We start from the raw sequence: 25,208 nt of genomic DNA on the forward strand, positions 1-25,208 counted from the left end.
TCCTTGAACGTCGGTAACATCTTGCCATTGGGTGCTTGTCCAGAAGGTACCATTGTCTCCAACGTCGAAGAAAAGGCNGGTGACAGAGGTGCTTTAGGTAGAACCTCCGGTAACTACGTTATCATTATCGGACACAACCCAGACGAAGGTAAGACCAGAGTCAAGTTGCCATCCGGTGCCAAGAAGATCATCTCTTCTTCCGCCAGAGGTGTCATCGGTGTCGTTGCCGGTGGTGGTAGAATCGACAAGCCATTGTTAAAGGCTGGTAGAGCTTTCCACAAATACAAGGTCAAGAGAAACTCCTGGCCAAAGACCAGAGGTGTTGCCATGAACCCAGTTGATCACCCTCATGGTGGTGGTAACCATCAACATATTGGTAAGGCCTCTACTATCTCTAGAGGTGCCGTTGCTGGTCAAAAGGCTGGTTTGATTGCCGCCAGAAGAACCGGTTTATTACGTGGTACTCAAAAGACCTCCGATTAAGCGGACGTGTAATCTACATGGAATTCCCGTGATTCTTTCTGCAAAGAAACCCACCCTTTGTGCATTAATATACATCAGTACGACAAGTCTTGAAATTTTGTAGTTGTAGAAGACAGGCAAGCTAGCCAATAATGGAGAAGGTCGAGAAGCATGCGAGGCCAGTCTTCCCATCACGCCAGTCGCAGGCCAACCCCAACCAGCGTATAACAACCGTACGTCACTACTCTGGGAACCTCCGTACCCACTGTTGCTTCGCGAAGGAATAGACCAATTAATGGTTCAATTCCAACAACAGATCGATTCTGGGGAGGGTGAGAATACACAAAAAGTTTTCAGAGGGTGAAGACAAAAATGAAAGTTAATGTGGGTTGAAATGTGCCCGCAACTGGGCCGTCTTTCAGTTCTACAAATTGTAAGCTATTGGAAGCGAGGATGGTCGCAGAACCTGCCAGTGTTCGGCTGCCCAAAATTTTGCCTGTTCGATGATTATCATCAGGGTTTAGTAGATCTTCGATGGTCCAGGCTCACTTGCAGAGAACGCCTCTTCGGGGCAAGACGACGCCTATTCTGGCATTGCCACAATCTTCCCTATGACGTGCGGAATGGTATGTATCACGTGACAAGAAGGGCCCTTCCACCATCCTTCACGGCATCCCGGCTTTCCCTCCACAGCAGCAGCTGCCTGCCAGTATCCCGGCACTAGCTGCTCGGCTTCCCGCACGTTATCTGCCCGTCTAATCCTCCATTCTATGACTCACCGCCCGTTCCAATCTTTTTTCGTTTCCGAGCCGCCCTGGAATGGCTCCGTTTAACCAACGGCATTAATTAGGAAAAAGACCGCCCTTTTGGGCCAGTTATCGTAGGTACAAACCGTTAGTTTGTATCTCTGCCGCAGTATTCGCGCGTCCCAATTGCGCGCAATTGGGACGGCACGGTGCCACCATCTCTGGAGGGGATATTACTAACTATGGCCCATCCGCTTATCTCATCTGGACCGCACCCTAATTCCATTTTTTTCATACATCTCTTTATCCTCGAGTGCCTACAACATGTCCCGAAATACGACTAGTTGTGATCTATGGGTCTATGATGACTTCACCAAGTGTGCGCGGGGATATTTCAATCTGTATCCCCCCCTCGTTGTTGGCGGAGTCTCGTTGTCTATTCTCTTACTCAAGAGTGTTGCCTCGTATCATCGCTCCCTCAACAGAACCAAGACGGCAGAAACCCAGCCGCTCATCGCCAACTCGGATGCATACGGCTCCATCGACCAAGCCAACACACTGGTCTCGTTGAAGGCCCGTCACTTCGACTTGGTCAGACTTCCCGACACCAACGAAGACGGCACCCCCCACGGCAAGGTCGAGTTGGTGTACAAGAGTCCCTTGGAGAGATTGAGAGTCTCCTTAGAATACTTGTTGGTCATTGCCCAGTTAGCCCTCGCTGCATCGTTGTTCTTCGTCAGCGACCTCATCAAGGAATTTAAACACGCTTCCTACGTTCCATTCATCAAGACCGCCTTTTGGTTTTACGTCTTTGTCATCGTTTCTATCAGAGTTGGAAACTTGAGAAAAGTCAATATCAAATTGCCTAATTTGTGGATCCATTCTACCACCATTTACTTCTTCAACTTCTTAACTTCCATCTTAACTTTTAGATCTGCATTGGTTGGAACCATTAAAAACCACACGGTTCAAAATTACTACATCGTGGAATTTGCTCTTTCCGCTACTCTACTTGTGTTGAACTTCACCGCCACTGCGGGCGACAAACCCTCTAAATTATACTACACCAGTGATGGTATTGCTCCTTCGCCAGAAAATGTTTCTAGTATTTTCTCGTTCATCACCTACACTTGGATCGACAAGATGGTGTGGAAGGCTTACAACCAACCATTGGAAATGTCCGATATCTGGGGCTTAAGAGAAGATGATTATGCCTTGTACATCCTCAAGTCTTTTGAAGCGTACAAGTCTAGATTCAGATTCACCGTTAAGTTGTTCTCCCATTTCAAATTATTATTTGCTATTCAAGCCTTTTGGGCCATCATGGAATCCTTCTTGATCTTTGTTCCTTCTCTCCTTTTAAAGAGAGTGTTGGAATACGTCGATAGCCCGGAGTCTTCCTCCAAGATGTTGGCTTGGACATTTGTATGCTTGATGCCTATCTTTAAGATCATTGACTCCATTTCTTCTGGTTGTTCTTTATACTTGGGAAGAAGAGTCTGTGTTAGAATGAAGGCAATTATCATCGGTGAGGTTTACGCCAAGGCCTTGAGAAGAAAGATTACTGTCTCTGAGAGCACTACTGAAGAAGAAGAAGAGGAAGAAGAAGACAACACTAAGAAATCTGAAGATGGAAAGACTTCCAAGAAGACAGCGGAATTAGGTGCTATCATCAACTTGATGGCCATCGATGCCTTCAAGGTCTCTGAAATCTGTGGTTACTTACATTACTTTGTGAGTTCCATTCTTATGATCTTCATTTGTGTATCCTTATTGTACAGATTACTTGGATGGAGTGCTCTTGTCGGTTCTTTAGCCGTTGTTGCATTGTTCCCATTGAACTACAGTATCGCCAAGTTTGTCGCTAAGAAACAAAAGGAAATGTTGGCTGTTACCGATAAAAGAATCCAAAAACTTAACGAAACATTCCAAAGCATTAGAATTATTAAATTCTTTGCTTGGGAAAATCAGTTCTTCAAAAACATCATGGAGATTAGAAATGAAGAAATCTACATGTTGAAGATGAGACTTTTTGCTTGGGCTTGTGGTGCTTTGGTTTGGTTTACCACCCCAACTTTGATTTCCTTATTGACCTTCTATTGTTACACAATCGTTCAAGGAAACACTTTGACTGCACCAATTGCTTTTACTTCCTTATCTTTATTCACCCTTTTGAGATCCCCATTAGATCAATTGTCTGATATGACTGCCTACGTCATTCAATCCAAGGTTTCTTTGGATAGAGTTGCTGACTTTTTGGACGAAGAGGAAACCTCGAAGTATGATCAGTTAGCCCAGGAAGCTGGTCCTAACAGCCCTGAAATTGGTTTCGAAAAAGCTACTTTCTCTTGGAATCCGAAGTCTGATCAAGATTTCAAGTTGAGAAATTTGGACATTCAATTTAAGCCTGGAAAGTTGAACGTTATTATCGGCCCTACTGGATCTGGTAAGACTTCTTTATTGTTAGCTTTATTGGGTGAAATGACCTTGACTGAAGGTAAGGTTTTCTTACCAGGTATTATTCCAAGAGATGAATTGGTTGTTGACCCTCAAACAGGATTAACTGAATCTGTTGCTTACTGTTCCCAAGCTGCTTGGTTGTTGAACGATACCATCAGAAACAACATCACCTTCTCTGCCCCATTCAACCAAAACCGTTATGACAAGGTTGTGGAAGCCTGTGGTTTGTCTCGTGATTTCGAAATTTTGAGTGCTGGTGACTCTACTGAAGTTGGTGAAAAGGGTATCACTTTGTCTGGTGGTCAAAAGCAGAGAGTTTCTTTGGCTAGAGCTTTGTATTCCAACTCCAGACACGTTCTTTTGGATGACTGTTTGTCTGCTGTCGATTCACACACTGCCTTGTGGATCTATGAAAACTGTATTTCTGGTCCTTTGATGGAAGGAAGAACTTGTATTTTGGTTTCTCACAATGTTGCCTTGACTATTCAAAAAGCTGAATATGTTGTTGTTATGGACAATGGTAGAGCCAAGTCCCAAGGTACTCCTGAAGAAGTATTGAAGTCTGGTGATCTTGGTGACGACGATTTAGTGAAAACTTCAGTCTTGAACTCCAGAGAACAATCTACGACCAACTTGACCTCTTTGGAAGACAAGAATTCTGACATGAAGGCCAAGGCTGCCGTCATTGAAAGCAAATTGAAATCTATCCAGGACCAAGACCCAACTGAAGAAATCGTGAAAAAGACTGATGGTAAGTTGGTCGAAGAAGAAAGTAAGGCTATTGGTGTCGTTGGAATGAAGGTTTATGCCGGTTACGCCAAGTATTTGGGTGGCTTCTGGACCTGGACCTTGATCATTGGTGCATTTGGTCTTTCACAGGGTGTCTACATGGGTCAATCTTGGTGGTTAAAGAACTGGTCTTTCAACAGCTCTCGTGACAACGCCGTTAACGCCATGATTATGACTGTTGTTGGATCCTCGCACGATGTGTCCACTATCAAGCATCTCCCTGTTATTCGTTACTTCTTCAGTCTCTTCTCTTGGATTGGAACTGCTAGAGCTACCGTCGCTGCATACAGAGAAGAACACAACACTTTGTATTACATTTCCATTTATGGTGTCATTGGTGTTGCATACGCCTTCCTTGCATCTATCAGAGTCCTCGTTACTTTTTTCTGTGGTGTTGCTGCTTCAAACAAAATCTTCAAGGAAGTGTTGACAAGAATCTTACAAGCAAAATTGAGATTCTTTGATAAGACCCCAATTGGTAGAATCATGAACAGATTCTCGAAAGATATTGAATCCATTGATCAAGAATTGACTCCAATGGCTGAAGGTGTCTTTGCATGTCTCGTTCAATGTGTTTCCATCTTGGCCTTGATTGTGTTTATTACTCCTGGCTTCTTGATCTTTGCCATTTTGATTTCATTCATGTACTACTTGGTTGGTATCTTCTACATTACTCTCTCCAGAGAATTGAAGAGATACGAGTCTATCACTAAGTCCCCAATCCATCAACATTTCTCTGAATCATTGAACGGTGTCGCTACTATCAGAGCTTATGGTGTTGAATCCAGATTCATGAAGCAAAACTTGAGTTACATTGACAGTAACAACAGACCTTTCTTTTACTTGTGGGTCGCTAACAGATGGTTGGCACTTCGTATTGATTTGGTGGGTTCTTTGGTTGCTTTCTTCGCTGGTATCTTTGTATTGACCTCAGTCGGTAGAATTGATGCTGGTTTGGCCGGTATCTCGTTGTCATATGCCATTGCCTTTGCTGAAAGCGCTTTATGGATTGTCCGTCTTTATGCCAATGTTGAAATGAACATGAACTCCGTGGAAAGATTACAAGAATACCTCGAAGTCGAACAAGAGCCAGCATACGAGATTCCTGAAACCGAACCTCCAGCTTCATGGCCAGAAAGAGGTGTTATCTCTGTCAAGGATGTGTCTTTGAGATACGATCCTTCTTTACCAAGAGTCATTAAGAATGTTTCATTCGAAGTTGAGTCTAACAACAAGGTGGGTATTGTCGGACGTACTGGTGCCGGTAAATCTACTATCATTACTGCTTTCTTTAGATTTTTGGATCCTGAAACCGGTAACATTCTGATTGACGGTATTGATATTACCAAGATCGGTTTGAGAAACTTACGTCAAGCCATCACCATCATCCCTCAAGATCCTACATTGTTTGCTGGAACCATCAGATCTAACTTAGATCCATTCGGTGAATACTCTGATGACCAAATTCTCAAGGCCTTGAAGAGGGTTAATTTGATTGGCGCAGAAGAAACTGCCGAAGCTGCCGAAGGGGAGAACCAAAACAAATTCTTCAATCTTGAAGGTGCCATCACCGAAGGTGGTGGTAACTTATCCCAAGGTGAAAGACAACTTGTCTGTTTGAGTCGTTCATTGCTCAAGAACCCTAAGGTTATTCTTCTTGATGAAGCAACCAGTTCTATTGATTACAAATCTGACTCCATGATCCAATCCACCATTAGAGAAGAATTTTCCAACTCCACCATCTTAACCATTGCTCACAGATTGAGAACCATTATCGATTACGATAAGATTTTGGTTATGGATGCTGGTAGAGTTGTTGAGTACGAGAATCCATACGTGTTGATTACCAACAAAGAATCTTTGTTCTACAGTATGTGTGAGAACAGTGGAGAATTAGACTCTTTGATCAAGTTGGCCAAAGAAGCCTATGTGGTCAGAAAAAACAAAGGCAAGAAGTAATTTGTGAAGCAAGGTATGCCCAAATAGATAATGTATGCAATTGAATTAAGTATTCTTTTAATATAATGTAATCGTCTAATACGTGTGATCGATCTGTAGAAGGATTGTGTCCATAGTAATCATTATGTAATCTGGGTGAGGATGAGAGGATTCAATCACGTGCTCTTTCCTGGCCCTTATCTTTGATGCCACCACAATTGATCGACGCCTCCATATTTGTAATGGGGCGTATAAATACTTAACTAAATCCGCATAGAGTTTGGACTTATCAAGAATGTCCGATAGAGAGCAGCTCATAAAGACCCCCAAAGTCTCCACGGACATCGAGGCTCTTTCCGATTCAAGCTCTCGGAATGAGGACTTCCCCATTCCAACTCAGCTAGAATTGCATGATTCAGTGCTGTATTTGCGTGAATTGGAGAATGCACCTCAAGGCAGACATCTAGGGCTATTCTCAACAATTGTCCTATTCGTATCAAGAATATTGGGTACAGGAATCTTCAGTATATCAAGTGGAATCTATGAGGATTGTGGGCGTTCGCCTGCGCTCTTCTTCGCTGCTTGGCTAGTCGCTGCGATTATGGCATTCTGTGGCCTATGTGTGTATCTCGAACTCGGTTCATTGGTGCCTAGAAGTGGGGGGACTAAGGTGTTCTTGGAGTACATATATGATAGACCAAGACTATTAGCAAGCGTTACGTTTCTGGTCTTCTCGATCATATCTGGTTTCACAATTACAAACTGCTTAGTTATTGGTGAGTATTTGTTGAGATCATTAGGCATTGAAACGAATGACTCTCGCATTAGGTTGACTGGCTTATTCTTCGTATACTTGACGGCTGCGATTCATGGACTTAGCATGTCGCATGGTGTCTTGGTGCAAAACTTCATTGGCGGTTTAAAATTAGGATTAATGGGTTTTATGATAATTACAGGATTCTACGTTTTATTCTTTCCCACATCTGTCTCTCATATAGACTCAAATTTGACTTGGGATAATTTCTTTCCGTTGAAGGCAGAAGTGACTTCGTCACTGTTCGCCAGTGGTGTCATCAAGGCATCTTTTGCATTCTCGGGTTGGAATGCGGTACACACTGTATCAAACGAGGTGAAGAACCCTGTCAGGGTGTTCAAGATCGCGGGCCCCACTTCATTGCTCATAGCTTTGATCACTTATGTCTTCACTAACCTTGCTTACTTGATTGTGATTCCAGACGAGGAGTTTGCAAACGGAAAGACATTGGTTGGATCATTGCTCTTCGAGCATTTGTTTGGGGAGATACTCGGAAGAAAAATCTTGACTTTTTCGATTTTTATCTGTGCAGCAGGTAATTTATTTGTGGTTATGTACACCATTTCAAGAACAAGCCAGGAATGTTTCAGGGAAGGATATTTACCATTCTCAAGCTTCATGTCCTCAAATTGGCCCAGAGGCGCTCCCTTGCCAACTTTAATATTGAGTGTCCTGTTCACAACCTTGGTTTTGACTCTCACACCATCAGGGGATATTTATAGTTACATTATCAGTTTGGAAGGGTATCCACAAACATATTTCACATTGGGAGTTGCAATTGGGATTTTCATAATTCGCAAGAGATACCCGGATGTTATAGCACCAATTCGCGCACCAACAAGCGCAAGTGTTGTAACAATAATTATTTCTTCATACTTGATCATCTCTCCTCTTGCAACCACTAAAAGTCCAAATCCAAAGGGCCTCGAGAACTGGCCTTCTTATGCATATCTCGGTTTGTTCATCCTCTTGCTGTGTTCTATCTATTGGGTATTTCTTTTCAAGCTTTTGCCCTGGTTTTATGGATATACGTTGGTGCAAGAGGAAATCGAACATAAAGATGGGTTAACTGTTAAAAAATGGGTTAAAGTAGAGAATAGTCAATTTGGATAGCAGTTTAGAAATAGATATAGGCAATTTATAGATTATCGGTACCGATCAACTTGTCGATTTTAAAGACCAATTCACGGAAGTCTTCGTCTTGTAAGTTTTTAATGATCATTGATCTTAAATCCAGTTCTGGGATTGTAGAGGCCTTCGGAAGCTGGTCACTTGATTTGTGGAAGAATCCTGCAAGATCGATATTCTGTTGCGGTGGTGGTGGGTAGTAAATTGGCATATACGATGGTATGAATGAAGGAACTATAGTTTTAGCTTCAGGTAGCTGTGAAAGTGGCGGCTGAACTGATATCGCCTGTGCTTGGGAAGCAAATTGTTCGAACGGCTCAGGAACTTGAGTATCGGGTACAATTTGTGATGCCTCGATTGATTGTGATGCCTGTGAGAGCATCTGCGACATCGAGTCGTACCAAGTGCCTTCATCTGACTTCTTCTCCAGTTCTCCAGGTACTAATTGTAGCTTCAACGATTCCTGCATGCATTTGTAGCATTTCTCGTATTCATCTTGGTCGTTGAAGCTAATCTGGAACCGCTTTAACAACTTACCATATGGATCACTCTGTTTGTAGCCTATCGAAGGGTATTTTGCAATAACGGAAACCACATTGACGGTAGGCTCTAGGACCACTCTCTCCTTTATGTTAATCAGCTGCTCTATTCACTCCTCTCACACCTTATACGTACTAGGGTAGTGCCTTTCCACATGGCAGACACGGTGATGACAGAGTCCATTCTCAACTTGAAGAAGTGTACACTAAGATCGGTTCGTTGCGGATAGTGGTGCCAAGTTCCATCACTCTTGAATGTAGAGAGCTTTCTGACACGAAAGGTATACAGTAAAGAAGACATGATGGGATGGAAAGCCATAAGGGATGGCTGCAAAAAAGTGGATACAACTGGGGACACGTGATGCGAGGGTTTGGTGCCATGAGGATGAGTTATGAACTACACAGTTGATAACATCCTTATCTAATCGGAATTTGCATTCTACAAAAGGTGCATATAAATTAAGTTGAGAATTAGATCTATTTGATTCCCTGAGTCTATTCCTTGGAACAATCTCTTCCGAATAAAGCAACCTTAAACCAATCTAAGGAAACCAAAATTTGGTTCTTGACGGAGAGACACATGTAGATGTAGGCCGATCTCCAGAACAAGAAGGTGAGAGTACCACCGGTGGTCACGTTGGACCATCCGCCCCAAACCAAGTCGGCAACAGCTCTTTCAGAACCAATGTAAGCCAATGAACCTTGATGGTTGTACTTGAAAATTGGCAACTTTTCTTGCAACTTGGCCAATTTCTTGGCCAATCTTTCGGTGTTGTCGGCGGCGGTTGGCTTGGCTAAGGTGTACTTGGTGGTTTCGATTTCGTGTAACTTGTTGAAGTGAGATCCCAAGTAGATACCTTCTTGGAAGGCAACTTGAGCGGTAGGAGCGTACTTTGTGAAAGTACAGTCACCAAGAGCATAGATGTTGTTGGTACCGTCAACCAATAATCTGTCGTCAACCAACAAACCTCTTCTGGCATTCTTCTGTTCTTCGATCTGGGAAGTCAAGTTACGGGTGATATCTCTTGGAGCATTACCAGTGGCCCAGATCAACATACCGTAAGGAATTTCGGCAGTTGCACTGGAACCATCCTTCTTCTTGATTTGAGCAGTGACAGTCTTGTCACTGACCTTCTTGATCATGGTGTTGGTCATCAAGTTGATGTTGGTGTCCTCGAAAACTTGTTTGGTGTACTCAACCAACTTGTGGTTGAACATGTTCAAAACGTTTGGCAAAGCTTCAACCAAGGTAACCTTGACTTCACTGGCGACTTCAGGCATCCATCTTTTCAAATCTTGGTCAATGTAGTCCTGGAGCTCACCGGCAATTTCAACACCGGTTGGACCACCACCACAGACGACAATGGATAACAATCTCTTTCTTTCTTCGTCACCTTGGGGCAAGATGTTGGCGGCTTCAAGACAGTCCATCAATCTCTTTCTAATGGTGATAGTATCACTGATTTCCTTCAAGAAGGTGGAGTGTTCGGCGACACCGGGAATACCGAAGGTGGATGGTTGGGCACCCACACCGAAGACCAAGTAGTCGTAGTTCAAGGAGGTGGTGATCTCTTCCACACCCGAGTACTCGGAGACAGTGGACTTGGAAGAAGAAGTATCCTTACCAGAGTGGCCGGAGTGGACGGTGGTGGACTGCTTGATGGTAACGACGTTGTTGACAGGATCAATGTTGGTGGCCTCGGCTTCCAAGTAGATGACCTCACCAGGGGCTCTTCTGGTGATAGAACGCACAGGCTCGATGATGGAACGCAATTCGACGGTTCCGGTAGGACAGGAAGGCAACAATGGGGTGAAAAGGAAATAGTTACGGGGGGAAACAACAACCACGTTGTACAAGGAGGTGTCCAAGTTCTTCAACAAGGAGATGGAGCCCCAGCCGGAGCCCAAGATGACCAAGGTCTTCTTCTTCTGGCCGTTCTCAAAGAATGGCACCTGCTTGACCTGGTCAGCAGGGCGGGACTCCTGGTACACCTTGTAAGCGACGGTACCGACACTGGCGGCTAAGGTCAAGCCAACCACCGCCTTGGTGTAGCGCCAGGCGGTGCGGAAACCGCTACGCTTGGGAGGCACTGCTTGCTGCATGGCCCTGACGGAGCTCGAGAAGCTCCTAACACCTGTTCTGAACATGTTGGTGGAATCAATTGTAGCAGGAAAGGAACGTTAGCAATAGGCGCCAAATTTTCCTGCGATGCGAGCATGTACGGTCGGAGTAGAGGATGGCTTTCCGATCGTGCGAACTGCAAGAAATTAGTGGGCGTTCGCGCAATCAGTACCAGGAGTGTTCTCCCGCCAGTACCGTACCGGCGGTTCCGCCGAGGGGAAGGCTCGGTGGAACAAAACTCCGAAGTGGTAGTGGACCACTGCGAGCCGGGAGCGCCACGCCAAGGACAATAGGCCAATGGCTGAATGAATTGCAGGCGAGTTGCCCAATTGCCCCTTGAGGCGTGTGGGCGCTACAGGGGCTGATAAAGGTGCTAGCTCCCCTCATCGATTATGAGCAATGCTTGTTGGACTACGTATACATCACGTGCCGACAGTTGGTACGGCTGGGTGGATGGTTCAGTTTATCAGTGAGCCATGCGAAAGATGTATCATTGACTCTGTTGCTTAATCTAGCAGTTGTCGAACGCTTCTGCTTTGGGCCGGCGTGTATTTTTCGACGTGTTGAAGAGAATACACCCAGCATGTGTTTCAAGGCATACCAGGCCCCCCGCCAGGATCGAAAGCCGAAATGCAGGGACCACGTCCGTAGTGCCGAAGCTCGTCCAGTAAGCGACACTTCCGGTTCTGTAATCACAACGCCCAACCTGCTGGACTCGCCAACCTTGCTCCAGAGCATGGAGTTTAGCATCGCACTGTTCGGACATTGGATCGTCTCTATCTTGATCGCTTCTATCTCACACCACCCCGCTAACGCGTTCCTCACCCCACCGGTTGAGCTTCTCCTTGCGCAAATGGTACTTCTTCCTGGCGTCCCTAAACTCCGCGAGCATCTCAAAGTCGCCCAGCTCCTGGATGCGCTTGGCTACGGCTAGCGACTCGGCGTGGCTCGTATCCAACATCCCCTGGAGCTTGTTGGTAATCAAGAACTCCTGGTTGAAGTTGTTCGACAACAACCGGTACTGGTCGATCTCTAGGTTGGTGAACTCCTGGTACATCGTCTGAATCGTCTTGATCTGATTGACGATCCTTTCACTCAACTGCTTGTAGTCTCGGATCAACTCGCTGATCTCGTCATGTTTGGTTTCCACCTGTTCCAACACCGCCACAACTCGTTGTCTTTCATCCTGGTAGGTGGCAAGCGTCTTCACGTAGCCACGCACCAAGTCGGGGTCGTTGATGAACTCCTCGACGTTGGCTCGTGGCAAGATGTCAATGCTCTTGGGCAACGGGAACAACCACCGTGATGCTTCGGCCTGGTTCATGTGAAGAACAGTAGTGGATTAGTTTGGGATCAGTCGGTCACACAAACGTCAAATGTACGAATACAATTGGTCCTCTTCTATGGCAGCACGGAGCGTCCTTAACAATCGGGATTACGAAACGTGCTTGAACCCACAAGGCAGATTGAAGGTGGGAAGTTGATGGAAATCGGGTATAGAGCATTGATGATTGTGCGTCATGTGATAGTGGTCACGTTTCGTACTTTCCTAGAGATCTTCTACCAGGCACCACACCTGAATTGTCGGTGGTTCTGGCATTAATGATAAGTAGTTAAATGCTTATGGTATAATAAGCAAGATTTAATTAGTTATGTAAAATTTTCTAATCTCTGAAGTTACCATCATCTCTTAAAATTAGTGTGACACTTTGTTCCCATTGACTTCTTCCATTGATAAATTGTACACCAATGTGGGTGCAATTCATGGTCTACAATTAAAAATTAAATGCTAATATTATTAAATAAATCTCTATAAGTTTCCTAAATGCAATTACTGACTGCTGGAGTCAGACTCGACCTCGTGGCCCTTCTTCAAGTTTTTTCTCTGCAACCTCCTCAAATTCTTTTGATCTCTCAATCTCTGACTAGTTTCAAATCTCTTGTCAGCCCACTTTCTGACTCTTTCCCCGTAAATGTAGCAGAATATTGGGAAGGGAATTCCCAAAACAATCGCAATGAATGCACACATAGTATTGGCCCAGCCATATCCTAATTTATCAAACATTTTGTTCGCGAATAATGGGAATCCAAATCCAAATAACGCTCTGAATAATGCTGCTGCTGCAACAGAAGAAGCAGCAAATCTTGGGTTCATGTCGATCAAGTAACTTTGGATACATTGGAAGACACAAACGAATCCAAACGCAAATAACCCAGATCCAATGCCTGGCATAATCCAGTGCAATTTCTTTTCGGCAGACCAACCGAACCAAATCAACCCGATAGGCAAAACAATGGCTGCTGGAAATAAACATGGCAATCTGAACTCTGGTTTGGCAACACCTCCATTCTTGGCAATCTTGGATTCATAAACTCTGCCCACCGCGTAGGTCCAGAAAATGACTCCAAGGAAAAAGCCAACACCCATAGGAATGTACATCAAGCCAGTAACACCCTTGCTAAATCCGTAAACCTTGCCAAATATAGTTGGGAAAGTGATGATCATTAGGTACATGAAACCGTAAGTGAAAGCCATAAATGAACCCAATCCCACAATCATTGGGTGGGTGAAGAGTAGCTTGATAGGTCTGGTCATGGTCAACATGATCTTGCTCATCATAGTCTCACCATCGGCAATTTCGTAGATGGTATGCAAGTTGGTGTTTCCGGTTTCGATTCTTAATTTTTTGGCCTTTCTTCTCAACAAGGTAGGGGTGTATGTCTCCTTCAAGAAAATGGTACCGATAAGGGCTACCACACCATTGAACATGCTCAAGACGTAGAAAACCCATCTCCACTTCAAGGATTGGACGATGAAGCCGGAGACAATTGGTGCAAAAATAGGGCCCAACAAGGGAGCCAAAACGAAGCCGGCCAAGGCCAAGTTTCTTGATCTGGCACCATACAAGTCAGAAATGACACCAGCACCGACGTTCAAGGGCACACAGCCAAAAAGGCCACCCACGAACCTGAAAATCATCATCTGGGCCGTGTTGTTGGAGAGGGCACAGCCGATGTTGAAGAAAAGGGACATCCACACCGAGATGTCCAAAACAAGTTTTCTGCCGATATTATCGTGCTCACTCAATGGAGCAATGGCTAAGGGCCCCAAGGCCCAAGCCAAGATCTGGATCGACACCACCATGGACGAGATGGTGGGGGAGTCGATGTGGAACTGCTCGGCGATCTCAGGCATGGCAGGCGATGGCATGGACGACGACATGGGTGCCACCAACGCGTAGAAGGAAACGATGCCCAACAAGTACATCTTGGTGAAGGCAGGCCAGTTTCTTGGGGCGTCAGGATCGTCGGGACCGTTCCAGGTGATCAACTCGGGGTCGACGTGGTTGAACTCCTCACCTGCGTTTTCGATGGTGATGGCACTTTCGGGGATCAACGCCTCCTTTCCCTTCTCGAGGTCGTGGTGGAAGTCGAGCTCCTCCACGCCGGTTCTGTTGGCAAGCTCGCTGAGGATAGTGTTTCTGGTGGCGATTCTTTGCATGTCGATGTCTTCGGAGTCCAAGTCACCGTAGATGTGGTGCACGGAGTAGTGCTCCAGCGACATGGACCCTCTTCTGGCGTAGTGCTGGTGGTGGCCAGGGTGGTTGCTGACGGTAAGTGCAAGCACGTCCTCAGTTTCATTGGAGGACGAGGTCGATAAGTTCTCGTGGCGTTCGCCAAAGTCGCTTTTCTTGGAGTGGAGCGAGGCCATGGCTAGAATGGTTTGGTGATGGCTGCACAGGGAGGGGGATTGGGCGGTTATATATGAGGCAAACGGAGACAGGTGCAGATAATCCGATGCCGAGCAAGATTTTTTTTGCAGCTACTGCCAGGGCCAGTGCGAGGGTTCGGCTACTGACGGTGGGCCGCGCGCGGTGGTGGGAGGAGGGGGGAGTGCCACAGCAAGCCAGAGGGTGTCAGGGAAGGCAGGGAAGTGTCACTCGTGGGGTTTCACCCGCCGGGATGTCACTCGTGGTGGTGTGGGGCTGGGAAGGTAGTGTTGGTGGTAGCGTTGGTGGTGGTGGTGATTCCGGTGCCAGTGCCAGTCGGAAGATCGCCGAGCTGCGGTATAATTCGGGAGCTTGCGGGTATGGCAGTAGGGAGATTTCGGTTATCGCTGCGCGCGCGGCCGTTACCGAGCTGTCATTTTCCGATGGAGTAGCGCTCGGTAACTGGCGGTAGACAGTGGTGGTGGCTGTAGCAGCAAGCTCGTGCCCCACCACCAGGGCTACGATTTGGCCCCACCACCGTGCCACGCAATCTGGGGCTCCACCACGCGATCTCGGACTCCGTGCTCCCCTCGCCTTCCCCTCGCTGGCTATCATGCGATAACGATTGCGAATCGCCAGTACCCGAAAATGCTGCGGCTAGCCACGCGTAGCGGAGGGGTGGTCCAGTGGGTCTCGGGTTCAATTGCGGGTTCTTGCTAGGGTGTGTGGCATTGTCAATTGCTCGGGGCAAGCTTGTTATTCTCGGCTTCTTAGCTTGGTCAAACTCGGGGACCCTCTGAAGGTTTGCATGGTCAATTGCAATTGCTCGGGGTTCTCAGCTTGGTCAATTCTCGGGTATTTGGATTGCCATGGCTCGGGTTGGGAAGCTAGCAATTCGGGTAGTGGAGGTGGTCAATGGCTCTGACAGTTCAGTTGGTCAACTCTGGGGTGCTTTGGATTGGCAATGTCTCGGTTAGCCAATGAGGGTTCCGTCTGACAAATGCTAGCAAATTCGCGTTTGAGCGCGGTGTAAGCTGTTCCACCTTACTGGTATACTGGGCGTGCTATCTCTGTGATGGTTAATTCTGATGGCTTTTGCGGGTATGATAATTTCCGGTCTCCATGGACAAGATTAATTTTGAAGTGCCAATTCTGATGTGCTCCGCAATTAATTCTGATGTGTCCTCAATTAATTCTGATGTGCTCCTGAGTTAATTCCAATGGCTCCCCTGCATTAATTTTGATTTGCTCCTTGCACTCCACCTCTACAACCGCTAATAATACATAATACATCGCTTGCGCTAATATACAATTACAATCATTATACAGGCCATTTCGGCTATTTTCCTCCCTTCAACAACGACTGCTCGATGAGATCGATCGAGCTCTCCACGTCCCCCACATTCATGCCGCAGCACAACGAGATCAACTTGCAGTACTTGTGCAATTTATCTTCTTGAGGATACTTCGACACGATTCCCGGCTTTTCACCGTTCTCTACCTTGACGGCGTCGCCATCCTTGGAGGTCTGCGGAACAAGTTCTAACTGCTTGGCGAGAACCTGACGGAGAAGCCTCTGTCTCTTGATGACCTCTCCCGTCAATTCTACCGCCTTCTCAAACTGGTCGCCCTGTGTGTCCTGGTTGTGATTCAACTCCTGCTGAATTATCTGCTCCAACTGCTTCATCTGCAACTTCTCCTGGACGCCATGGTACTTGTTGCTCTGCTCGTCCAACTCATTCTTTTTGGTTAAGTACAGGTAGCTCAAGTCGTTAACTACCCTCGAGATCTCCTCTTGAATCACCCGGTCCTTGTTGGAGTCAATCACCAAGTCATGGGGATTGCTGTTTTTTAACGCCTTCTCCAAATCCTCGATGAGGTGGTCCAATTTGAAGAACGATAGCACCTTTTTCTGCGACTCTAACTTCCCCTGGTTGGTCACCTTGAGGATCTTAAACAACGATAAAATCACCTCGTCTTTTTCACTCAACTCCTTGTCGATGGTGTAGGCCAATTCCGTTAACTTTTCCGTGATCAAATTCGAAGTCGTATTCTGTAGATTCACCGCCATCTTCGAATTGTACAATTCGCTTTCAAAACTGTGTGTCGTTCCATTGTTGACCTGGTTAACCAACCCTTCATCTAGATCTTCATTGCCTTCCGCAATCTCTTCATGGCCGAGCCTCAACACGAAATTGTGCGATGCCAAGTAATCCTCCACCGTGTATGACACCAAGTTCCGTAATGTGAAATCAATGTACTTGTGATAACTTATGAAAACCTTGATACACTTCTTATTCAAGCTGTATGCAGCAATATGGAATGCAGTGTTTCCATCGGAGTCTTGATGGTTGGTAAATTTAGTTATCAAATCTTTATTGTTGCGAATTGTTTCCTTGTTGTCCACTTCATTTTCACCTCCATTATCTTCGACTTGTTCATCGTCATCCAGTGTTTCAACTAACTTGTCAAAAATAGTTTCTAAGTAGTATCTGGAAAACCTCTCCTTGTTCTTCTTATCATTATCTATGGCTGCAATGTGGTGCAACACTGTTTTGCCCGTGTTATCCACCGACAATATCGATTCTAGTAAGAGCTGAAGAATGGTTGGAAAATTTTTGAGCTGGTACGAGTTATTGAACTTAATGAGAAACATTAGTGGGGTTTCTCCATGGTTATTTCTGACTTCGGGACTAATTTCGAAAGTACTCATCAAAAACTCCACCATAGAAATATTTGCCATTGAGCATGCCCAATGGAATAATGTGTTGCCATCATTGTCAATTGCCTGATTTATATTGATTTTGGCTATCGGCTGGGGTGGTATTGCAATTCTATCAGGAATGTTATCGGATCGTATTTTTGAATCGTCCAAAAAGTATGTCAATAAATTAGAGAAATATTCTGAGTACAATGTATCGCTGACCTTGGCTAAACTTGGTTGGTGGTACTGCAGGAGGCTATATGGATCATGAGATACTTGTGAATGTCCATTATGATTATTGAAATTTGACCTGGACTGTATTATTTTCTCAAAAGAGTCTCGCGGGGTGCCAAACAATTCCTTGGTATTCATTAATTCGTCGCCTTGAGAATCCATCCTGATAGACAAATGGTTGCTTATTCCATTAGACTTTGGAACCACCACGTCTGCATCATCATCGTCTTCGTCGCTTTGCACTAACTCCAAATCATCATTCTTCAAATTCATATTACTCGTCATGACCTGCAAGGCATCCTGTTCTGTGTCCTGCCTCAACAATGTTGCTGGATGCGGCTGGGGCGAATGGGACGAGAAAGACCCCCTATTGTTGAATGTTCCTATACTGGGGCCAGGCTCGATGGGAGTAGTGTCTGAGTGTTTTAACTTCGGTTCTGCTGAGTTCAATACAACTCTCCTTGGCCTGCCCCGCTTCTTGGGGGGCTCACCTGTTAAGGAGCTCACACTTTTAGTCTTTCTGGCTGGTGCAGCTGCCATCGAGCCTGTGCTTGCCTGTCTCTTTGCAATATTCAATGCGGATGCATGGTTGTGCTTGGGGGCAGGTGGAGGAGTTTCTGATTTACCCTCGACATACTGGAACTCAAAAATGGGTCTCAAGACTTCAAACACCCCGAAGTTACGGGCGATATCTGCCCCGAGATCTAGCGGCACGTAAGTACCCTGGTACTTACCGTAACCACCCTGAACTTTCTCGTGTATACCTGTCTGGACGTCCTTTTCCAATATTCTTGTCCGTTTGGCCTTGGGGAACTTGGCGATTTTGAGGATATGAGTGGCATTTATCCAGGAGTCCAGTTTTCTTCTCATGATGGGCCCCTCTGAGGTCACGAACTCGAACACCGGCACATTGGAGTACGTGGCCGAGTATATCTGGGTGTTGCTCATTGTGGATGATAGCGTTCCCTAGGTGATGATAACTCGTTCGCTCGGTGTAGCTCTGATGATTGGTAAGGGGAGCACGGTTTTGTGGCGGATAGGGGCGCTTTAGTAGTAGCTGGATAGTTGCCGGAGCCTGAATGCCTATGGGGATGAGTGGCACGGTTCACCAAGAGTGGAATGTCAATTGGAAGATGGGTTCCTTGTTTAATGTTTGCGTCTGAATTCAGTGGGCACTGTGCAGGAAGGTGTACCACCGGCGAAGAGAGACATCCACGATGGGATTCTGGGACGGTAATCTGGGACGAAATGTACTGTAATCTGTCTGAGTGCTTGCTATTACAGAGAGTCGTCGTGAAGGACTGTTGTACCTGGAGTAGAGCCCTCGTGGTGGCAATTGGCACCGGTTTGCGCCATCTGCTGGTCTCCTGCCAGCGCGTGTGGCTAAAAACGCCCAGCAGCCTTGGGAGTCACTGTTGGGCGATGTCTTGGGCATTGGTCATGAAAAGGCAGTTAGTGTCTGAGATAAGGCTGGAGACTGTCCCTTTTGGTACAGTTATGAGGTGGATAAATGATACGGCGGTGCAGACAGTGCGCGGCGTGACGGGGCAGGTGTTATCGGGGGTAATGAAATTACGAGTGTGGTATGGGTACAATTCTGTGATTTTCCAGAGGAATAAGATGAGCGTAGCAGAAGGAAAATTAAGAGCGGGAGACAGCTTGTAAAACTCAGAGGTTCAAATTGGCCAGTTGCACCCATTTGCAATTGGAATATTATTTGAGTATTTAATCTGACGATGTCTAGTGAGCACCCAAAAAATGTTGTACTCTAGCAGGAAATAATACGAGCAGCAGAGGTAATTACAGAAAGCGGAAATTAGAGTGGAGGTAATTACAGAGTGGAGGTAATTAGTGCGGAGGTAATTATACAAAGTGCGGAGGAATTATTTGAGATCTAGTTCGATATCGATTGCTGTATTTGGTGATTGACATTTTTTGGATAAATTCGTACTTTTGAAAGATTTCCAGTCTGCCTTTTCGTAACTATTCGAGTTCACTTTTGTAGTTTTGCTAGAAATCTACAATTTCATAATTGGAATTCCGCTTATTTCCGACATTTCAGTACACGGATGAAGCAAGGAACCATCGTTCAGCACTACTCAAAATAGGTACATATATGTATTTCTAGTACTCTGCTACCACTGCTCCAAACCCAATATCCCACTCTGGCTGACCTCCAGATTCTGACTATTTCCTATTAAGACCACGCTTCTCACTTGCCCAAAACCACCTGGGCAATCCTATATACCACTATGCTAACCATGGCCATAAACACGAACACAGCGTAGTAGATGGTGTTGATGTGTTTCTTGAAAGACTGCTCCTCCGTCAACGGTATGCTGCCCACGAACTCGGCAGCCTGGAAGCATACCTCTCGCCTCTTGATGAGCTGGCAGTCAGTATCACTGATATCTCGCTTCAAGATAGCCTTCCCGAGCAACACCCGAGTATACTGCTGGAGCGACGGTTCGAACGTCAGGAACGCAGCGTCCAAAATTAGGCCCTCACGCTCCATGCCGGTGGTGATCTTCTCGATTTTTTTGAGCTGCTTGACGATTGGTGGTGACAAGTCGGGAATATCGTCCACGATGGTGGTAATGCCCAAAAGGTAGTGGATCTTGGCCAAGCACCGGGACACCGCCATGGTCTGGGTGGTGAGATAGGGAATGAGGAGCTTCTTCAAGTTGTTGAATGAGTTAAAGAAGATCTCGATGCAGTTGAGGGTTTTGGCGATCTGGTCGAACGACTCGATGGTGGACCGGATCACCAAGAGCGACACCTTCTTGGTGGATCGCTCGTACGACAAGCTCTCCCAGTGGCGACGGGGGGCAGTGTCCTCTTCTGCGCCGAAAATCGCATCCAAGTCCTCCTCCACCTTCATCAAGTGCATCTTGACCTTGTTGGCCATCATGGTGATGTCGTCGTAGTCGGGGATTTTGCGCAACAACGTCGAGTAGATCGTCATCACGTCACTGTACAAGTGTACCACCTTCTTGACCTTGAGCAAGAGGGTGTACACGGCGTTGTTCAAGCAGTACTTGAATACTTGCGAGTGGGCTAGGATGAGCTGGTGGTCGTCTTCGCTCAACGCGTCGAGCGTTATGCTTCTGTCGCCTATGGTGTATGTCATGCTGGTGGGTGTGCGTGTGCGTACACTTGTCGTCGGGCCTCTGTCGTGCTGGTGGGTGTACGTGGAGGATCCCTGTAGATCGGGTGGTGGCTACAACTTCTGGTTAGTTCCATTTTGGTGCGACCGATGAGCTCAACCACAGTGGCACCACAGCGACGGCACGACGGGTCCGGGAGACGATGCTGGCGGTTGGCTCGGTACTGGAGACCATTCTGGCCTTCGCATAGTACTAGAGGCTGGGGCAGCGTTTTCACTGCCACCACGACAACATCCATCCCGTAGTAGACTCTGCTTATGTCAGCGGGCCCATACTGGCACGCGCTCAGTGGCAGCAACCGCCAGCGATATCGTCTCCAGTAAATCACAATTGGGGACGATTGATTAAGTGAAGCATTCATTGTGACAAGATACAATTCTAGTTGAAGGCGTAGCTCGGATTTCAGTACCATTGTCAAGGGTTATCAGCCAGTGCTATCATTCCAAGGATACCAATTAGTACTCTAGTGCCAGCCAGTGCCAATCATTTAGAGGAGTAAGACCAGTCATCAAAGAATACCAGTACCATTAATATCAGCCAGTACCATTAATACCAGCCAGTACCATTAATACCAGCCAGTACCATTTCTCAGGCACTACGTTCATCTTTACTAGCCAGTACTATCATAAGAGGACCAACCACCACTCAAGGATACTAGCCAGTACGTTCATCCTAATAACGCAAGCCAGTATCTCATCCTAGCAATAACCCCACATCCACTATGGTCTTTGGAATCTTCTCCAAAGGATTCGACCCGGAGTCCTTCGAAAAGGACTTGACAGGCATAACCGATAACATCTCCCACACCCAGCAACAAATCGCTGGACTCCAGTCCCGCTCCAAGAAGCTCCTGAGTGCCTTGGTGCGCTATTTGGTTCTCGGATACATCATTCTCAACATCTACAACTACAGCCAGGTGCCCCGCGGGGTGGTGGGACTGAACAAGATTCAAATCTACTTGAAGGGCCAGTCTGGACGCCAATTGATCTTCTTAGGCCTTTACCCTGTGGTGGGCTACGGATTGGTCCGGTTGATCCAATGGGTGTTCGGGGTCGTGGTCAATAACCGTACCAACAGATTGAGAGCCTTGCGCAAGAAGCACACTGCCAAAATTGACGAGTTGAAGAAAATCACCAACTTCAACACCACCAACCGTTTGTTGACAAAATATGGTAATGAGGACGAAAAGAAGAAGGATAAGCCGCTCCAGCCCGCCTCCAACAAGCCCGTGGCCAAACCCCCTGCCACAGTGAACAACTTAAATGCCAGGCAACAGGAGGAGATTGCCAAGTTGAACTTGTCCAAGCCCGAGACTATTGCCCAAAACCGTCCAGGTAACATAGGGCCCAAAGGAACTGGAATTTCTATCGACAACAAGAAGCCTCGGACAGTTCAGGACCGTCTTCTCGATCTTCTTATTGGCTCTGACAATAGCGAATCCGTAGAGAGCAGGTTTGCATTGATATGCATGAATTGCTACTCACACAATGGATTGGCACCACCTAACTGTGCGGACCCATCGCAAGTCAAGTATGCCTGCTGGAAATGTGGGGTCATGAACGGAGCCAGTGCCTGGGATAAGGAATTGAACGAGCTTAAGGAGGCATTGCCAGTCGAGCAAGGAGACAGCAAGGCGGTGACGCCAGAGCCTGTTGCCAATGATGAACAAATTGAGCCCGAAACAGTGGAGATAGTGCCCTCAAGCACCAGTGCCACCTCTACTAGCACTGGCGTTGAACGTTAGATCCCGCGCGTTGGGAATGAGTAGCGTGGCCAATGTTCTCAAGTAGTGAAGTATTTGCAAGAATGTAGTATTCATTCCAAGCACTTGCATGACACAGAACGTTAATATAAACATGGGAAAGGTCGTTCAAAAGCTCTTCATAGATAGAACATAATAGTTAGCAAACTAAATAGCAATTGCAGTTACCAGTCGTTCATAATACAGGGGTTGTTAGACACTGCGAAGGTGTACATTAGATTATATACGAGCATCTAGCACTTAAGACAAGTCCATGATGGCGTTGACCATGTCACCCTTGTGAGCTCTCAAAGCCTTGACAGCCTTAGCTCTTGGGACTTGGGTTTGTTCAACAATGATGTCAATGTCCTTTGGGTCCAATCCAGACTCATCGACTTCACCATCGTCTTCTTCTTCAGCTTCTTCGGACTTGTCGAGCAAGGAAGCCTTTTGCAAGTCAGCAGTGATAGCTTCTGGAGACTTGTCATCGTCTTGAGCAGCAGCGTTGGCAGCAGACTTGGCAAGAGCTTCTTGGCTGGCTTGAGCAGCTTGGGCTTCAGCGATTCTCTTGTTCATGTCATCGACCTTGGCTTCACCGAAAACAACGTAGGTACCAGCGTTGGATCTGTAGACATCTGGGGAGTCGATGGCGTAGATCAAGTTACCTCTTTGCTTGAAGGTGACTCTGGTGATACCCTTGATTTGCTTGAGGCCGAGCTTCTTGATCAATTCTCTGGCCTTCTTTTCGTTCTTTGGGAGGACGTTGACGTCAGCACCTTGGGGGATTTCTTCGATAGACATGTTGGATTAGTTTGTAGTGGTGGATAATTGCTGGAATGAAAAGTGAAAAAAACTCGACGTCGACGTCGAGTCGCGGGTCAGGTGACGTGCTGGGAAATGGTCACGTGCTAACCTCTCTAATACGACAGGGTGGAAACCCACAATATTTGAACAGACTGATGCGAAACTAGACTTCCGGAGATTCAGGCCAGGAAGAAGGAATGCTATTCAACAGATTGAGTGTCGTAGATCTGCCAATTGTTGAAAACGAAAAATGTCCGATCAAGACTAGTATTCCTCAGACCGAGACATGAGATGGATTTATCCGACATGAGTTTTAGAAAAGCTTGTAGAAACAATTGATACCACCGTCGACGATGAAATCTTTCGGCTTCATTCACAGATACAAGCATCCGCCGACTTTGGAAAACGTATAATTCCAAACCAACTGAACAAAGTGACGAGGGCGGAACAGTCGAAAAGCAAACGTTTTACACGGCCCTTGCAACCGTTGACATGTATTTCGCTTGCCTTTCGGAACTACAATACTACCCACACTGACAAAATGTGATAATTTTCAATTCAGGAATACTCTTTTCATACTATAAGGCCAGCTCTCCTATGGCTACCCCTTGAAAGTTCGCTAGTGGATGACACCTGGTATTTTTTTTTGCTTTAAGCATCACAAACTAATATTATCTGCCAAAGCCATATCTACTCTTTGTGAGAATCTTTCTTAATAATTTTGTACTGACATGAAAGAAGAATAATGAAAAGAATATTAATATTTCACCAACTAAAATAATAAGTCTTGGTTGATACCCTTTAAGATTTAAGGATTCATCTTCTGACCCAGATCCTGTGTTGCTGGCTTTGGATGAGGAAAGAAAAAGAAGGACTTGGAGGAAGTTTGATCTGAGTCAATTCCCCGATGGATAATTGTTGGAAATAGTGCATGGGGTTTTGAGCCCGTCATGGGTTGCAAAATTATCTGATGGAGTCGTTCGAGTTGACAATTCCCAGTCCCACAAGTTGCCTTTTATGTCTTTTGTGCTTGTCAAATTGTCAAAGATATGACTAGGATTAAGTTATCCTCCTCGTGGTGTATGGCTGCATTTTTTACTGTACGATTTGCTCAATTTGTCGATGAGAACTTCTTCTTGGACGAAGCTGATGAAACCACATTGGATATCTGGTTTGACTAGACCACGGGTGGTGAATTTAAAAGGGTATTTTTTGCCAAAGGCAAATACGTTGGATAACCTCAATTCTACACTATCCTTGAACCTTAAGTTATACAATCAGCTATCAGTGTAATAGCTCGGTGAAATTGCTTGCTTTCCGATGTACATTGTGGTAGAGGACTAGCATTTGGAAGAAAAAAGTAGCTTTGTTTTCGAACCAACATCCGTAGATGATTTAAGGACTGAAATATCTTTTAGCGACATACCGATAAATAGTGTTGGTATTTGCTTCGTTAGTCTCTTCAACTCTAGAATACTGCCTAAACCAAGAAAAGATGATAACGTTCAATTATTATTGTTGGGGGAGATACCTGAGGGGTGGTTAATGAGCTATTTTCCATCACATGTCGTAGAGAAATAAGACTACTGGCTAGTTTTGCCATTCGTCTTTAAGAGAGGTGAAGAAAGTCTGCACCGATGCTACAACCTGTCGTTGGGACGCACTGGAAGAAGCAGACCTGTGTGCTGATTCCTCGACACCTGACCCCCGTATACCCCATAAAGAACTCAAGGACAATAAGCATAGCCATGGCGAGTCCAGCATGAGTGATTATCACTTATAGTAAGGAGCGCTCAGAGTCGCCAGTGCTGCTGAGTCACCCACGTGACTACATCCCCTAGCAATCTCCG

General features: G+C 46.0%; 12 protein-coding genes across 12 annotated transcripts in view; 5 read left to right on the plus strand and 7 right to left on the minus strand.

Annotated features, from left to right (window-relative positions):
- CANTADRAFT_88946 (60S ribosomal protein uL2) overlaps window positions 1-483 on the plus strand; it is a gene marked incomplete at both ends in the record, with an annotated part of 889 nt that extends 406 nt beyond the window's left edge. Inside the window, one exon of the mRNA XM_020211512.1 lies at window positions 1-483. This exon is cut by the window's left edge and continues 278 nt beyond it. Coding sequence (XP_020066167.1) covers window positions 1-483 — 483 coding nt within the window.
- Window positions 484-775: 292 nt separating this feature from the next.
- Window positions 776-1,433, plus strand: CANTADRAFT_189700 (uncharacterized protein). The gene has a single exon (XM_020206381.1). The coding sequence runs from the start codon at window positions 845-847 to the stop codon at window positions 1,184-1,186; it is 342 nt and encodes a 113-aa protein (XP_020066168.1). The 5' UTR covers window positions 776-844; the 3' UTR covers window positions 1,187-1,433.
- Window positions 1,386-6,503, plus strand: CANTADRAFT_25320 (uncharacterized protein). The gene has a single exon (XM_020207381.1). The coding sequence runs from the start codon at window positions 1,533-1,535 to the stop codon at window positions 6,414-6,416; it is 4,884 nt and encodes a 1,627-aa protein (XP_020066169.1). The 5' UTR covers window positions 1,386-1,532; the 3' UTR covers window positions 6,417-6,503.
- Window positions 6,504-6,690: 187 nt separating this feature from the next.
- Window positions 6,691-8,322, plus strand: CANTADRAFT_88948 (uncharacterized protein; the record flags this gene model as incomplete). Its single annotated transcript, XM_020211513.1, has 2 exons — window positions 6,691-6,726; window positions 6,796-8,322. 2 exons carry the CDS (start codon window positions 6,691-6,693, stop codon window positions 8,320-8,322), a joined length of 1,563 nt encoding a protein of 520 aa, XP_020066170.1.
- CANTADRAFT_10181 (uncharacterized protein) lies at window positions 8,277-9,177 on the minus strand (the record flags this gene model as incomplete). Its single annotated transcript, XM_020206155.1, has 2 exons — window positions 8,277-8,962; window positions 9,013-9,177. 2 exons carry the CDS (start codon window positions 9,175-9,177, stop codon window positions 8,348-8,350), a joined length of 780 nt encoding a protein of 259 aa, XP_020066171.1. The 3' UTR covers window positions 8,277-8,347.
- Window positions 9,178-9,371: 194 nt separating this feature from the next.
- On the minus strand, window positions 9,372-10,979 carry NDE1 (NADH-ubiquinone reductase (H(+)-translocating); the record flags this gene model as incomplete). The annotated part of the gene is made up of 1 exon (XM_020209353.1): window positions 9,372-10,979. The coding sequence occupies one exon, from the start codon at window positions 10,977-10,979 to the stop codon at window positions 9,372-9,374; it is 1,608 nt and encodes a 535-aa protein (XP_020066172.1).
- An 815-nt stretch (window positions 10,980-11,794) lies between these two features.
- On the minus strand, window positions 11,795-12,322 carry CANTADRAFT_88951 (ESCRT-I subunit protein; the record flags this gene model as incomplete). The annotated part of the gene is made up of 1 exon (XM_020211514.1): window positions 11,795-12,322. One exon carries the CDS (start codon window positions 12,320-12,322, stop codon window positions 11,795-11,797), a length of 528 nt encoding a protein of 175 aa, XP_020066173.1.
- Window positions 12,323-12,829: 507 nt separating this feature from the next.
- On the minus strand, window positions 12,830-14,710 carry CANTADRAFT_5028 (uncharacterized protein; the record flags this gene model as incomplete). Its single annotated transcript, XM_020209807.1, has 1 exon — window positions 12,830-14,710. The coding sequence occupies one exon, from the start codon at window positions 14,708-14,710 to the stop codon at window positions 12,830-12,832; it is 1,881 nt and encodes a 626-aa protein (XP_020066174.1).
- A 1,337-nt stretch (window positions 14,711-16,047) lies between these two features.
- Window positions 16,048-18,594, minus strand: MBP1 (transcription factor; the record flags this gene model as incomplete). Its single annotated transcript, XM_020211515.1, has 1 exon — window positions 16,048-18,594. One exon carries the CDS (start codon window positions 18,592-18,594, stop codon window positions 16,048-16,050), a length of 2,547 nt encoding a protein of 848 aa, XP_020066175.1.
- Window positions 18,595-19,740: 1,146 nt separating this feature from the next.
- On the minus strand, window positions 19,741-20,859 carry CANTADRAFT_25324 (uncharacterized protein). The gene has a single exon (XM_020207382.1). It carries the CDS (start codon window positions 20,774-20,776, stop codon window positions 19,859-19,861), a length of 918 nt encoding a protein of 305 aa, XP_020066176.1. The 5' UTR covers window positions 20,777-20,859; the 3' UTR covers window positions 19,741-19,858.
- Window positions 20,860-21,147: 288 nt separating this feature from the next.
- CANTADRAFT_25325 (uncharacterized protein) lies at window positions 21,148-22,786 on the plus strand. The gene has a single exon (XM_020207383.1). The coding sequence runs from the start codon at window positions 21,535-21,537 to the stop codon at window positions 22,555-22,557; it is 1,023 nt and encodes a 340-aa protein (XP_020066177.1). The 5' UTR covers window positions 21,148-21,534; the 3' UTR covers window positions 22,558-22,786.
- Window positions 22,787-22,815: 29 nt separating this feature from the next.
- Window positions 22,816-23,355, minus strand: EGD2 (Egd2p; the record flags this gene model as incomplete). The annotated part of the gene is made up of 1 exon (XM_020211516.1): window positions 22,816-23,355. One exon carries the CDS (start codon window positions 23,353-23,355, stop codon window positions 22,816-22,818), a length of 540 nt encoding a protein of 179 aa, XP_020066178.1.
- Between the last annotated feature and the right edge of the window lie 1,853 nt (window positions 23,356-25,208).

Source organism: Suhomyces tanzawaensis (genome assembly GCF_001661415.1).
Source record: "Suhomyces tanzawaensis NRRL Y-17324 unplaced genomic scaffold CANTAscaffold_2, whole genome shotgun sequence".
NCBI classification, from domain to species: domain Eukaryota; kingdom Fungi; phylum Ascomycota; class Pichiomycetes; order Serinales; family Debaryomycetaceae; genus Suhomyces; species Suhomyces tanzawaensis.